The sequence below is a fragment of the Monodelphis domestica genome, chromosome 1 (assembly GCF_027887165.1).
Source record: "Monodelphis domestica isolate mMonDom1 chromosome 1, mMonDom1.pri, whole genome shotgun sequence".
NCBI classification, from domain to species: domain Eukaryota; kingdom Metazoa; phylum Chordata; class Mammalia; order Didelphimorphia; family Didelphidae; genus Monodelphis; species Monodelphis domestica.
In genome coordinates, this window is record NC_077227.1 from 582,144,612 (window position 1) to 582,159,310 (window position 14,699).

At 42.2% G+C, this 14,699-nt stretch overlaps 1 protein-coding gene across 9 annotated transcripts; it reads right to left on the minus strand.

Annotated features, from left to right (window-relative positions):
* Nucleotides 1-8,319: 8,319 nt before the first annotated feature.
* Nucleotides 8,320-14,691, minus strand: PLPP5 (phospholipid phosphatase 5). 9 transcript variants are annotated; one of them, XM_016430486.2, is made up of 7 exons: nt 14,339-14,691; nt 13,770-13,878; nt 13,220-13,310; nt 12,755-12,818; nt 12,238-12,515; nt 11,488-11,658; nt 8,320-10,152 (listed from the first exon to the last, which is right to left on the minus strand). In XM_016430486.2, exons 2-7 carry the CDS (start codon nt 13,872-13,874, stop codon nt 9,986-9,988), a joined length of 876 nt encoding a protein of 291 aa, XP_016285972.1. In that variant the 5' UTR covers nt 13,875-13,878; nt 14,339-14,691; the 3' UTR covers nt 8,320-9,985. The 9 variants fall into 9 exon arrangements, with proteins under 9 accessions (XP_016285972.1, XP_056669519.1, XP_056669518.1 ...); XM_056813541.1 differs by lacking the exon at nt 14,339-14,691 and adding an exon at nt 14,066-14,325 and having other exon boundaries at nt 13,220-13,256; XM_056813540.1 differs by lacking the exon at nt 14,339-14,691 and adding an exon at nt 14,066-14,325.
* Nucleotides 14,692-14,699: the final 8 nt, after the last annotated feature.

Genomic DNA, 14,699 nt, shown 5'->3' on the forward strand with positions numbered 1-14,699 from the left:
TGTCCATTTGAGCTCTGCGAGAGTTAGATTTTCCAGTTTGTATGATACAGTAGTTTGTTATTGTTCTGCAGAAGTTTATTACCACATAGTATACCGATGTTTCATGGCTAAAAACATTGGCACTCATTTTAACCTTTTCTCAGGGAAAATAAAAGTAACTTTTATCAAATGCCTTTTCTACTAACAACTCACTGTAAGCATGAAAACTGCCTTTACTTAAGATTATCAGCAACAACTGATACTCTCAGTATCCACACTGACATTTATCTGACAAGAACAAGCACTTAACCATAATCAGGCATAAAGAGACAATGGGTTTCCAAAATAAAAACTTAGAGTCACTCACTGTCTTAAGTGTAGATCTTACTGTTCTGGGCTCAGCCCTTCAGTCTTTTGTCAGTGAAAGTTCAGTGCTTTCAAAGAGCCTTAGTCATGCTACAGAGGACACTGACTACCAGGTCCCTGTGGCGAAGGCTCTGTGCCCCTGGAACAATGAGCTGCAAAGTAAACATTTCTGTCTCATGAAATATTTTGGTCCATTTAACAGAATGAATGTTTTTACTGAATTTCTTAAAAGGCCAATTTTCGGTCATCTTACGGTCTCAGGCAAGCTAGCAGTGAATATACACACTAAGACGACAGTTAACCTTTTTAGAATCACAACCCCATGGACAATCTGGTGAAGCCTTTACAATGCTCTGAATAATGTTTTAAATATCTGAAGGAAATGCAAAATTTGTTAGATGTCAAGGAAAGATAAAGATGCAATTCCACCCCTCTCCCAACTAATAGGACAACTTAAAACAGTTTGTGGGAACACCTAGTTTCACACTGCCTGCCTCTCTTCTCTAATGTCTCTCCCCTTTTCTCTTTCAGCTCTTAGAGTGAATAAAAGAGGGGGAGAAAGTTCAGCAAAAACAAGTGACATATAGTTAGCTGTGCTCCATGTATAGGGTGGGGAGTGTAATAAAAGATAATCTGTGAGGAACTATTTCTGGTTGTAATAACTGGAATATACTCTGGCTGCTAGAGAGCTACTATTAAGGGACACCTGAGGCTGCCTAGTTATAATGGAGATAGATGAGAGATAAAGAGATGTTGCTAGAGAGATAGGTACTGCTAGAGGGGATTACTCTGGAGTATTCTGGGGTTGCCTATTGATCCCTAATGGCTAATAAATCAAACTATTTCCTACCCTCCACCCTTCACCTCCTAGTCTTCCACCCAGCCTTCCTGCCCCTTTTCCCCTCCCCCCTGTTGGTCAGCCACCTTTTCTATGTAACTCAAAGGTGAACTGTGAGATTTAGAGAAGATGCTCTTGTTCTCTTTCTCAGGTAAGGTGGTTTATTGGGAAAGATAGGACAGGATGGGAATTGAGGTGAGGGGGATGAGGTTTGTCCCTAATCTATAAGGAGAAATAGGAGGGTGTGGGAAATGTCAGTCCAGCCACAGCTATGACTCAGAGACAGCCAGAGAGATGGAGGACAAGTATTTCTTCTTTTCTTTCTTTAGTCAGATAATCTCTGCTTGAGTAATTCAAGTCTTGACACTGTCAAAAAGCCACAAAGGTCTCTCTCTGCCTAGATCAGAAAAAGGCAGTCTCTTTTGGTCAGGAACCCAGAGAAGAGGTTTCTCCCTTCGTCAGTAACCCCAGAGAGAGGGTCTCAGTTCCTCTCCTCTGGCCAGGCTCCCAACTGCCTCTCCTGGGAACATTCCATTTGGAATCTTCTTGGTTGACAGACAGGTCCTTCACCTTGGTCTGCATGCCTGGCTTGTCCTGCAAATCCTCTCTTTCTTCATGCCTCTTCCACAATCCCCCCTTTTATTTTCCAAAAAATGCACCTTGCATTTTTCAATGATACCTTTATTATAATTCTATCTATCTATTCTTCACCCTGTGCTATCTTAAATATTCTCTTACCCCCTCAAAAAATAACAAAATCCTAACTTATCTTAGCTATTCTATCTACCTAGATGCTAAGCTAAGAATGGGTTATAGGAAAATGGTTTAGGTAAGGGATTTACATGAACATAGTTTTCCATAACAAATCATGTAACAATTTTCAAATCATCTCAACAATTTAACTAACATTAAGAATATGCAAATGTCCTATTTCCTAATGTCTATACAGTCACTAATAAAAATTTCCTATCACTAACAAATGCTAACCTACAATTATGATGCAATCTAACTTCTATACTTCAGAACTTCTATGTCTCTACTTCCTTAACCCTTGGACAAATACACTAGGCTATCACTATTGTTGGTAGTTAGAATATTAATAAATTACTCTAAAAACGTTAGCTCGTTAGTAACTTAGTATCTACATGTGTACATAGGCATACAGATTTACATATGTACATCATTCTAAATTTCTGTGCAAACTCATGCAGAAAAGAAATATCTTTATCTGTTTGAATTTTCCACAGAAATTTTTATCAGTGTCTTGCTGTCATGCAACTATGCATATTGTATACTTACCCATTCCATGAGATATCTTCCTAAAGTGTAATTCTATGTAGGATGTGCATGCATACATGTGACATAACATGTATGATGCATTATTACATATCCTCATGATCAAAAGTTCCAAAATTTCAAAGTCCCAAAGTCTTTCCATGTCCATTCATGTTGCTTGTAGAAACTCTTCCTCTCTGGTTCTTCGTCTGGTCAGCATGCCAGTCTTCACCTTCCAGTCTTGATCAAAGACATGTTCTTCAAATCAGGATCCACTGGAAAAATCAGGAACCGGGAACACACGAACATGTATGCAAGTTAGGTTTTTTACATGTGCATGGCAGGTAAGAGCGAAAGTTACTTTTGCATGGAAGTAAGATGGAATCTTCGTGAATGTCAGAATTTATCATTCTTAGTGCATGAAAGTCAGATTTACATGTGTTCTCTTCGTTCATGGGGGTAAGATTTGCATACGTACATCTTTGTGCCTGCAAGTAAGGTGTACACATGTTTTTCACGGATGGGTGTTAGCATTATGCATAGGTTCTCAAGATTTTGTTAAGAATAGTGAATTGATATTTGCTAATTCTTGTTGTTTCACTTTTCTCTAGAAGATTTATTGTATGTTTACTTTAGTTCTGCATCTTGGAGATAGAATTTAGAAAATTATGCATTCATTTGCAATAACATTGTTTCTGTTTTGTTACTGTGACAGGCAGAGGCTATGTATAAAAATTATGTAGAGGCTTCTATATGGCTGCTAAACTTTCAAATGCATTTTTCCTTTTGTTTTACTGGCTGTATTTCTTACTGGAACTGTACTATTTGATTCAGGGGTGCATTCCTTTGTTTTCAGTAAGCTTACATTCACAAGGACTGCTTTGGATTTCTTCTTGGGCTATTCATGTTGCTTTTCATGACTAGGACTTCTTTTTCTCATGACCTCTGTGTGTATCTTCACTAATGACATGATCATATTGTTGTCTCTAGTGAGGTTACTGAAACTCTTAAGTAATATCTACATGGTATACCCTCTCTCTCTTCCTTCCCCCGGTAAAGACTGTTTTGGGATGAAGGTTGAGAGATATGGATAACCTTGTTCAGTTCTCAGCTACAACTTGCTGTTAAAGTCTTTGATAACAGATGCAACCAATGTGAATCCATGCTCCTCTAGCATTCTAGATATTTGTGTCTGTCCTAGTTATGAAGATGAAGTTTTATGCTACAAGTTTAGGAGTGTTCTTGTTGTTGAATTACTTGTTCTTCTTTTGCTGGAGTGACTTTTTCTGTGCTACCCCAAAACTAGTCTTCATTCTCATAAGGTTTCTTTGGTTTTTTTTGAGTAGTATGATGCCCTATGGAACTACAACTAATCTTGGTTTCACTGTTACAGCATGAATGGTACTTGTCATGTGTTTGAAGTTAGAGAATAGAAGTGAAATTGTGTACCTATCTCTCCTCCTCCAGTTCTCAATGTTTCTTAATATTCTCCTTCCCATTCAATATCTGTATCTGCATAAGCCATGCAATTCAACTTCTCTATAAAATCATCTTCATTATCCCTAAGCTTGCATAAATCTCTTCCAATGGTATGCAACTGGTTCTGTGCCCAAAGAATAATCCCTCATCATAATCTTGGTAAGAGTTTGTTTGCACTGGTTCCAGGTATTCAGTGTTTTCACTTGTGTCCCACACATCCCCTTCTTTATCTACCTCTTCATAAAGCTTATAAAACTGATAAGGCATTTGTTCTAAATCATCTTCATCCATTATTATCATGCCTTCTGGTATTCCTTCAGTGACTGAATCCAATTTTCTTTGGATTTTGCACAATGCCATGCAAACTTTGTCAGATGTCTGTAACTCTGGCTTTGCATTTTGATCTAAGCCTAAGTCACCAGCTTCTGTGTTTCTCAAATCAGTTTCTGGACGTGTCTCACTATGAAGCTTTAGATTTTCATTGTGAATTGGTAAACTTGATGGTATAGGGTTAGCTTCTTCTTGCAGATCTGTTATACTATTAATAATCATAGATCCTACACTAGTCTGAGGTTTATATTCATTTACATTCTCATTTGACTAAGTAAAGATAGGAATCTTTCCCTCTAATGTATTATTTTCTTCTGGGAATAATTTGGCATGTTCCCCTGCATCACCATTAGGATATATGTGCTTTCACGTTGTCCCCCATTACAACATATATCTGTTTCTGACTTTGTAGCTAAGGTGTTCATACCCACTGACTCAGTCCATGTCTTTGCTACTCTCTCTCAGTTAATCCTTCTTGATTTGATTCATTCCCAATGAAGCCTACACTTGAGATTGTATTCCCTAATACAGTGGAACATGAATCTAAATCACCGCTGTTGCTTTGGCCAGATACCCCTTTGCCCCTTAGAATGTTGCCTCCAAGCCTGTCTTTTGAACCCATGGTAGTTTTTCCAGCTGGTAAGAATTCCATTCCATCTCCATATTCAAATTTCACTGAAATGACACCTCTAATACTTTGAATAGGATAATTATTTTCAAAAGTAATTTCAGCTCCATTTTCAGTTAATTTTTCTGCAACTAAATCACTCAGTGCTGAATGGAAAGTAACAGCTTCTGGATTCAAAGAAGATGTATTTTCTATGGGTACCTTTGCCATAATGCTATTTTCAGAAATAACTGAGTTTGGTGGGGTGTCATCTGTGAATGATTTTAAAGCATCATCATCTTAGCAACAGTAACCTCTAGGGAATTGAAATTATGTGTCTCTGTATCAGTCACAAACTTTTGTTTGAGTTCTTGTGACTTTTTCATCCTTTTTCTCTTGTATAATTCAATCCCATTATCTACTCTTCACTGGAAAAAGTTCTCTAGGAATGATCTGATGTCCTTTACAGACTTTTCCTGTTTAGTTACTGTACAACTCATCTCAAAGTCTTTCATCTCATTTACTTTTTGAGATGTTAATTCTTTAATTTCTGCCTCAATTTCTTTAATCTGTCTCTGCCTTTCTCTTGCTTTATTACAATGGCTATAATTAACAGAATCACTTCCTTGCACTGAATTTTCACTATTTCCCAACTTTTTTCTACTATTTTTAACTGCAGCTTCTATCTCACTATCTCTTCTATCTCCATTTGTCACACTAAATATCTTATGGGCCTGGCTTCATAACTCTTTCCTAACCATATCAGAGTATTTAGGCTTAGCTCCAGAGTTAATTACATTTTGCATTTCTTGCAAATCATTAGCTTGTTTTGAGGACTTCAATTTGCAGTGTAAACAACAAGTGGACTTCTTGTACCTAGTTTGTGCATTTTGTGTGTTCTTATTGTTAACCTCATGTTTCTTCTTTAAAAAACAATTTCTAATCAAGTGACCTTTCCTGTGACAAAAGAAACATTCCCTAGTTTCTCTCTGCACTGATCTGTCCTTGTAACTAGGCATCTTGTGACTAGATGTTGTGCAAGTCCTAATTGTGTTTAGGTTTTTGATTTCTTCAATCTCCTTTTGTTTAAGATTATTCTCTGTCCTTTCCAATTTTTCCTTAAGGTCCTGAACTTGTTTACTTTGTTCAGAATTATTCTCATGTAGGTAACTTGCTGACTCTCTCAATTCAATCAGAGAAACTGAATCATATTTGGGGAAATAGTGTTTGAAAAATGTTTTTAAATTAGGCGTACAACCCCTTAGAAATTGCCTACGGACATGGCCAGCCAATTCCTTGCTATCAGCTTCTAGACCTAAGATTGAATCTGCCATCTCTGACAGACAGTCTATGTATGTGGCAGGATGTTCCCCTTTATCCTGCATGATCTTGTCAAATTTAGCCCATGCAGTAGGTTTTAAACAGCATAGTTTTATGGCCTGAAGCAAGTCCTTCCTACACTTCCTCAGGTAGGACATGCAAGTTGGATTAGCAAAGTCCATATCCACCCTTTGCTTTACAGTTGGCCAGCTAGTCAAATTGCTGTCAGATCTTGTCGTCTCCAAGAATTGCCTCTGTTCATGGGGGCTGAACAGTTCTGATAACAGAAACTCAACATCTTCGAAATCCGGATCAAAGATCCTGAAAGCCCGTTTAAGCTCCTTCTGAGATTTTAAGGGATTTTCTACAAACTTAGGGAAACAGCACTTTATGGATTCAAGTTCCTGTGGGGAGAATTGTCTATGGGCTTTGGAGTGTATCACACCAGCATTACTGGACAGTTCGGTGACCTCTTTTAAAGGACAGATTTTCTCAGGTTCACCAATAGCCATGTTCTCATTGTCATCGTTTTCCTGAGGTACATTCTCTGTTTGCCCATTGTCCTTGCCCATAACCAGATCTAGCCCTTTTTCCTTAATCAATTGCTCAAACACAGCCTTAATCATGTGTTCTAGGTTGTTATCAATAGCCATAATCTTCTCTGCCTTAAGGGGAACCACGAATCTAAAGATCTTCTTAAGTTGGGTTAGAGTCTGAAGGACAGCCATAAAGATCACATACACTTGACCCAGGACTTGCCAGAGTACCAGTTCATTTTGGAATGGCAACTGCAAAACAGACATTGTTATGTTGCCAACATAATCAATAGTGTCCACTACCATATGGGTTATCCTGCTAGAGAGCAGCTAAGGGGAACCTTCAGGATGCCTTTTTGTTATGAAGATAGAAGTATATATACTTCAGAGATGGATAGAGGGATGCTGCTAGAGGGGGTACTCTCTGGGGCTGCCTATAAATCACTAGTGGCTAATAAGTCAAACTATTTCCTACCCTTCTCCCTTCACCTCCCAATTTCCACTCACACCTCCCTTTCCCCTCCCCCGATCTAAGTAACTAAGTAACTCAGGGGGACTATGATATTTCAGAGAAATATTCTTCACTCTTCCTTTCTCAAGTAAAGGGGTTTATTGGTAACAACAGGATGGGGATTGAGGGTGAGAGGGATAAGGGTGTCCCTAATCTATAAGGAGAATTTATGAGGGTTTTGGGAAATGTCAGTCTTGTCACAGCTGTGACACAGAGACAGACAGAGATGGAAGACAACTATTTTTCTTCTTTTCTTCAGTCAGACAAATCTCTGCTTGAGTAACTCAAGTCTAGACTCTGTCAAAACTCCAAAGGTCTCTCTCTGTGTAGATCAGAATAAGCCAGTCTCTTTTGGTCAGGAACCCAGAGAAGAGGTTTCTCTCTTGGTCAGTCACCCCCAAAGAGAGAATCAGTTCCTCCCTCAACTGCCTTCTCTTGGAACATTCCGTTTGGAATATTCACCTTGATTGACAGACAGATCAATACCTTGGTCTGCATGTCTGGCTTTTCCTGCAGATCCTCTCTTTCTTCATGCCTCTTCCACAGGAAAAAGAGCCAGGCCTGGACTCTGGAGATCCTGGCTTCAAATGTGACCTCAAACTTCCTAGCTGTGTGACCCTGGACAAGTCACTTAACCTTAATTGCCTAGCCCCTACTGTTGTACCTTACAATTAATACTTAGTATATAGATACTTCTGCCTTAAACTCATTAAATCTCTACTCCCATTAAGTTTCTTCAGACATACATATGCATAAACAACAAATGATGTCTACTACAGTACTAAAAAAATCTTCCCATGAAAATCAGGACATGTAATGTAGAACAGTGATCTAAATGATATATAGATACATTTTACTCAGATATTTAGGTAACTGACAGGAAAGAGGGAGGACAAGCTTGTAAGGGTTAAAAAAGAAGCGGCAAGAGGTGGCAGGGCAATCTTAAAAACAAAAGCATCTGAATTGGGCATAAACAGTTCCCATAGATAACTACCTCCAAACCTATCATCAAACTTTGAGATCCAAGAACAAGAACTTTTTATAAGGTAATTTTATAGCAAAAATAGCACACAGATAATTTTGTATTGACATAAAATTGGGTTTATTGGAGGCACAGATACATTGGAAATGGCACTTTCTGGAAGAAAATGCCCAGACATTATTTCAGAAACATAACAAATGGGAGAAATACATATTTGTAGGTCCCATAAAATTAGTTCGGAAAGAATAGCTTAACTCTATTCCTTCTGGGCATCCATAAAGGTCACTGGTGAGTGACAACGACCAACTTCTTTTCCTTTCAGTGTTAGAAATGTTTCTTTTAAAAAATCCTTCATCTCCTTTACTCCATAACCGGGCAGAAACAAAAATTTCTACATTGAACTGGTGGGAACTTTTGAGGTCATTTAGTCCAATGCCCTCATTTTAGAAATGAGGAAACTCAGGCTTATGGAGAGCTAATTGACTTGCCTGAAATAGGTAAAACTAGAATTTGAATCCAGGTCCTGAGACTCCAAATTTACTGTTCTTTACTTATTTTTAAGCCCATACCTTCCATCTTAGAATCAATGCTGTAAACTGGTTCCAAATCTGAAGAGATGTAAGGGCTAGGCAATGAGGGTTAAGTGACTTCTCCCAGGTCATCTAGCTAGGAAATGCCTAAGGCTAGATTTGAACCAAGACCTCTCATCTCTAGGCCAAGCTCTCAAACCACTAAACCACCTAGCTGCCCCTTTTCATGAAGAATAAGTAATTTAATTGGCCGAGCTAATACTATGTATAGAAAGTTTTGTTTTGGCTCCACCTATCGTTCTTTGGTCCCTAATGACAAGAGTTCATGGGAAAGGTAGATGGATGGATACAGCCCAAAGTTGAGGTTGTGGATTTATGCTTTAAACTCACTAAAATTCAACTCCTATTGAGTTCTTCAGACCTTTATATATGTACAACAAATTATGTTTACTACAGCACTAAAAAATCTTCACATACAAACCAGCAGCTCTGCTGAGGACATTTAACATGGGCCAGTGATCTGGTATTTGGACATTTTTTATTCAAGTACTTAAGTAACAGTGACAGGAAAGATAAGTTTGGTTCTGCTCTAATTTTAGAGGCTCTTGGCTATAAAGGGTCTTGTTTTCTGATGTTTCAACTCTAGTTATAACAGGCATTTTGTTTTTCTGCTTCAAAGATAGGACAGCTACACAGAGCTATGCAGGAAGGTCACAAGAGCTCTGCCTTTAAATGTTAAAATATTCAGTGCTTAGGTTGGTACGTGGAACCTTATACTTAATAAATGTTTGATTGACTGAAAATATTCCTATGCAATCAGTCCTAGTGAACCTAATACAGTCAGTATATCTGATGTAGGCGGGCAGAAGCTGGGCTTTTAAAACCATCTGGGTAACTTGAATATATATTACTGTCTTTTAAAAAAGTTTTGTCATTCTGACTTAATAATTTCATGAGGATATCGCTCCTTGGCCTCAATTTCTCAGGTTTAACTATCCTTTTTATTTGTTTCTTGGGTTCTATTTCATAAAAAAGCCCACCTTTATGACAATTAACTTAGTTCTTCTACATTTCAAAAGGTCTTTCCCAAAAAGAGATTATCTAATGGTACAGATACGCAGATAATGCAGAAAGACAAACGGTTCTGTCTTGCCTGTGTCCTCACTTGTGGCAGTTAAGAGGTACAAGTCAGCATGGAATGCTGCGGTTGTCCTGGGAGGTAGGTGAAGTTTCTAAACATCAAGTCTATAATGGGAAACACCAAGTTTCTCCTGTGTGGGAGGGAGAATACGCTTGCAGTGGAATGGCTTATGGCACTCGGCATCGGTCAGGGAAGGGTAATACTGCCTGTAGCAGAGGTAGGCAAAACAAAGGCCAATCATGGATCCAACCAGCACGTCTGAAAAAGGAAAAAAACCACAAAATCTCCATCTCACCCAAAGTAGAGGACCAGCATGTCCAAAGAATTCCCAGTCCAAGAGAACTCCATCTGCCTCCTCGCTCTCCAGCCTTTTAGGGCTGCTCTGAACTAGTGATGGCGTTTGGGTGTCTCGGCGTTACTGGTTTCTACAACAAGCTAAAAGTCGCCCGACTAGTCCTCACAACAGCAATACCAACAAGATCTTTAGTGACTACAACCCCCCCTTAATTTAGAGGCCCTAAATAATTTGTAGTAATACACATAAGTTGAGCTTATGTTCATTCTAAATTATATATGAAAAAGATTCCGTTATAACACTAATAGCATAATACAATTTCTTATAAATCTTAGTCATTTTTAATGATTTTGAAGGAAAATATCTGCAAACAAAGATTTCTTGGCCTCTGAGGAACAACCGTTAAAAGTTTAAACGATTGGCTTTACTTCTGTAATTCTGACTTGCAACTATAAAATGTACAAACATTTCAATTAGTTTGAATTCTTAAGGGTTATAACTACAACTAAAAATTCCTTCTCTTTATTTTAACCCTCATCTTTTGTCATCTTATCAATATGGTGCATTGGTTCCAAGGAAGAAAAGTGGTAAGGGCTAGGCCAGTGATGGCGTGCTGTGCCCTGCCCAGGCAGGGGAGGGATTAAGGGAGGCAGTGAGACTGGTGTTTGGCTCAGGGGAGGGAGAGTAAGCAGAGGGGCAGGGAGGCTCGGTGGAGGGGAATAGCTCTACCCCAGCCCCTCAGTCTTTCTAGTAACTGGTTCTGGTGGGTGATGGCACGGGTGCCCATAGGGGTCTCTGTGTGCCATCAGTTCACCATCATGGGGCTAGGCAATGAGTGTTAAATGACTTGCCCAGGGTCACACAACTCTACCTTGGTTTTCAAAGCACTTTCTTTCACCCAGGCGATCTAGGCAGTGGAATATTATTTGCATTTTATAGATGATGAAAACAAGCAGGCTCTGAAGTTAAGTACCTTGCCCAGGATCACAGCCATAGAAAGAATTAGAGCTTGAGCCTTGTACTTCATTTTAAAATCCAGTGGTTCTTTCTACCAACCCACATTACCACTTAGGGATTATCTGCTGGAGGTCATTTCCTTTTCTGTACAAAAGTCTTTTGTTACCACTGTGATCTTGAACCATCTCTGATTTCAAATCTGGGATCATTTTGGTTTTGGCAACTTTGCCTCCTCCAGACACAAGAGAAGTTTCCAAGAACCAGAAAGTGCCTAAACAAGTCTCTCTCTCTCAGTATTTTCTCTCTTGGAGGCAGGACAGAAATTCTCCCCAAGACCTTACCTTGCCAGTGGTGTTTGTAATCACAGGTTCGGGAAAGAGCAATGACCGCTGCAAAGAGGAGAGGTGACAGAAAGGCACAGAGCCGCCATGATTGTCCACGGCCTTGTGGAGTGAAACAGTGCAACTTCCCTGCCAAGTAGAAGGACGTGAAGGCCAGTCCAGCAAATGCAACTGGAATGGAGAAAGCCAATGCATGAGTGCCTCTGGTAGGAGGCCAAGTCATCATTCTCTAGACTGTACCCCAGGAATCATTAGCAGTTCCAAAATGTTGCTGTTGGCCATCACTGCCCAACCAAGTCTATATTCCAAAGTACGTTCCTCCTTCATGCTGTACTAGTATGGTATGGCACAGTGACTGGGAAAAGGAAGCAATAAAGGATACAGAAATAATATCAAAGTCAACAATAATAAACTCCACAACTGCCCAATAAATGCATAGGCAATTTGAGAAATGATCAATTATTTGCAAATGCAGGATGATCCTGCTATCTCATGCTTTACCACCTTAGAAATACCTGGGTGAGAACTAGTGAGCTCTCTTGTGACCCATCATCCTTCCTACTTGCAATTCTTGTCCTCAAGTTTGGGGTGGGGGGTGGGGTCAAAGACAGAGGAGCTCAAGGGTAAAAAGGTCAGGCCTCAGGTAGAAATGAAAAAGTATACCAGCTACCCCTTCCCAAAATGGTGCCGATTTCATAGTGACCCAATTCCACACACAAAAGGAGAAAAGAATTCACTTGATGGTCTTACAGGAGGAATGACCACTAGGGAAGCTCTTCCGGCCCTCTGTGACTACCTCCTCATCCCCGGTGCAGATCAGTTCAGAATTGGCTTGCCCATCTGGGAAGCAACGATAGAAGAAATCAGGGCGCGGCCTAGAAGGAACAGAAGAGCTGTGGGGCCATCTGACATCGGGGCTTGCCACGAGAATCCGCCTGACGGCGTTCTGGGGTCCGGTCACTGATTTCCAGAGTGCTGCCTGATAAACATGATTTCTGAGTGGGGATGGGTGAGGCCCAGCGTCCGCACTGAAGAAAAAGAGAGACCTTACAGAGATCATGTTTCTACAGAACAGACAACATGCCTCGGTGGGCGGGCAGGGCTAAGGAGTGCCCGTGACTGCCGCTGGTAGGTCCACTGTACATCGTGGAAAGGAAAAAGAAAAAAAGTGTCCAAGAAAAGAGGGAAAATGCAGACAGGCTGCAGAAGGTCTGTCAATGGGCAGCTTAACAGGTGTGAGAAGGGGCTGGGTGCGAGGGGGACCTACCTTCCCACGATCAGCTTTACTGTGTTGGTGAAGACTCCATTTAAAGCAAGAGCAAGGCTGGCAGCTGTGAGGGGAAAAGTTGGCCACTGTGGAGCCTGCCCCAGGGAAAGGGGGTGATGCTTCGGCAAAACAGGAACTCTGTGGCTTCCAGAATAGCCAGAAGAGCCATCTGGGACAATGCTGGGGAGATCCTGGTTCCCCAGCTGGCCTGCTACCTGGCCTGGGTGGGTGGTTTGATGGAAAAACATTTGGACTTTCAGCCAAAAAATCTCAGCAGAAGCCTCAGCTCTACCATTCACGGGTTTTGTCATTTTGGGCAAATCACGTAGGCTCTAAGGAGGATAGTAACAGCGTGCAGGGTATTGGGGGGTTGCCACTGGGACAGGAAGGTGCTCCGGGGAATGGCTTCCTGCAGTGCTGCCCCACCCCCATTGGGGCCCCAACTCAGCCTGAAGCCACTCTTACCCAGGCAGGCTTGCTTGGTGTCGGCCCCATCTGCCTTCTTGAGACATTTAACCAAAAGGATCAGGGAGAGAGGACACAGAAATACAATCAACTGTAAGGGAATATAACAAAGCTAAAGCTGCTTCTGGGACGAGGGGTGAGAAGGGGGAAGCCCGGCCAGATAACCAGGCTGTGTACAATTTCTCATTTACTAGACGTGAGCCGGGTGCTTCCCACCCATATGAAGATGGCCAGGTGTTAAGCCTAACCCAAGTCAAACCTATCAAGTGAGGCGCCCAGGGTCACAGAGCTAGTAAGTGGCTGAAGCTAATTTTGAACTCCAAGCCCAACACTCCGTCCCGTAGCTGCCCGAGGCCAAACCTATCTAAAGGGGCAAAGCTTACAAAAGGTTTTCTGCAGCCTGGACCCCGACCCCAGTTCTCTTCCCTTCCCCTCTTTGGGATGTGCTTAGGGGGCAGCACGGGGGTAGGGGACAGAGCCTCCCCAGGGCTATCTAGACCGAGTCCCGTCCTGGAAGGGCGTCCAGGGGTGGGGTGGGACCGGGACCCACAAACATAGGCTTGGTGGGGAAGTGGTCATTCTCCACGTAGGGGTTGCGGTAGAGCCACATCTCTTCAGGCTGGATGAGCCTCTGGAAGGGCGGTAGAAGCTCCATCACCCTGGAGGGGAAAGGAAGGAGGCAGAGACACCAACTAGGACCAGTGAAGCCCCGCCCTGGCAAGCCCCACCCCATCTCCGAACCTCCCTTCCCCCTCTCCCCCTCTAGCCATGCTGCAGGGGGAGGGGCAATGTTCCCTGTCTAGCCTGCCCCCTCCAACCCCCACCTCAGGCCACACAAAGGCTCACACAAAGGCCGCGAAGAGCGCGATCCTCACACCAACTTCGGCCCCCAGAGCGGCCACTGCCGCTGCTGCCGCTGCTACAGCCTTCCCCATCTGTGCCCAAGGAGCCACCGCCTCTACCGCCGACGTGGCAAAGCGCACCCCCCCCCAACCACCCCCTCCCGCGCAGGGAGCGGAAGAGAGGGCAGCCCGCGAGCTCCCACTGGCGAATAGCAGATCGGACCAACAGCATCCCCGGGGAGGGTGCCATCGTGAGGAATTCCTGCGGGGGCCTCACCAAGGTCTTCGGACCCTGGGCTCCAGCACCGGTTAAAGGAAAGTACATACTGGATCGGACCGCCCCGCCCAGAACGGGGAGTGTCCTTGGTGCAATTCAGGGCTAGGTGAAGAGCTGTGGGGCCATCTGACATCGGGGGCTTGCCACGAGAATCCGCCTGATGGCGTTCTGGGGTCGGGTCACTGATTTCCGGAGCGCTGCCTGATAAACATGATTTTATTCCTAAAGTTCTTCCCAGCATCGAAAGCCAGGAGTTCTGGTTGCCTGGTTCTTCCTCAGACTCTTGGGGACGCCAGGCTTAACACCCGGTTTTTTTCACTTAAGCATCAGTCACTTTTCAGAAATTGTAATTCCTAAAAGG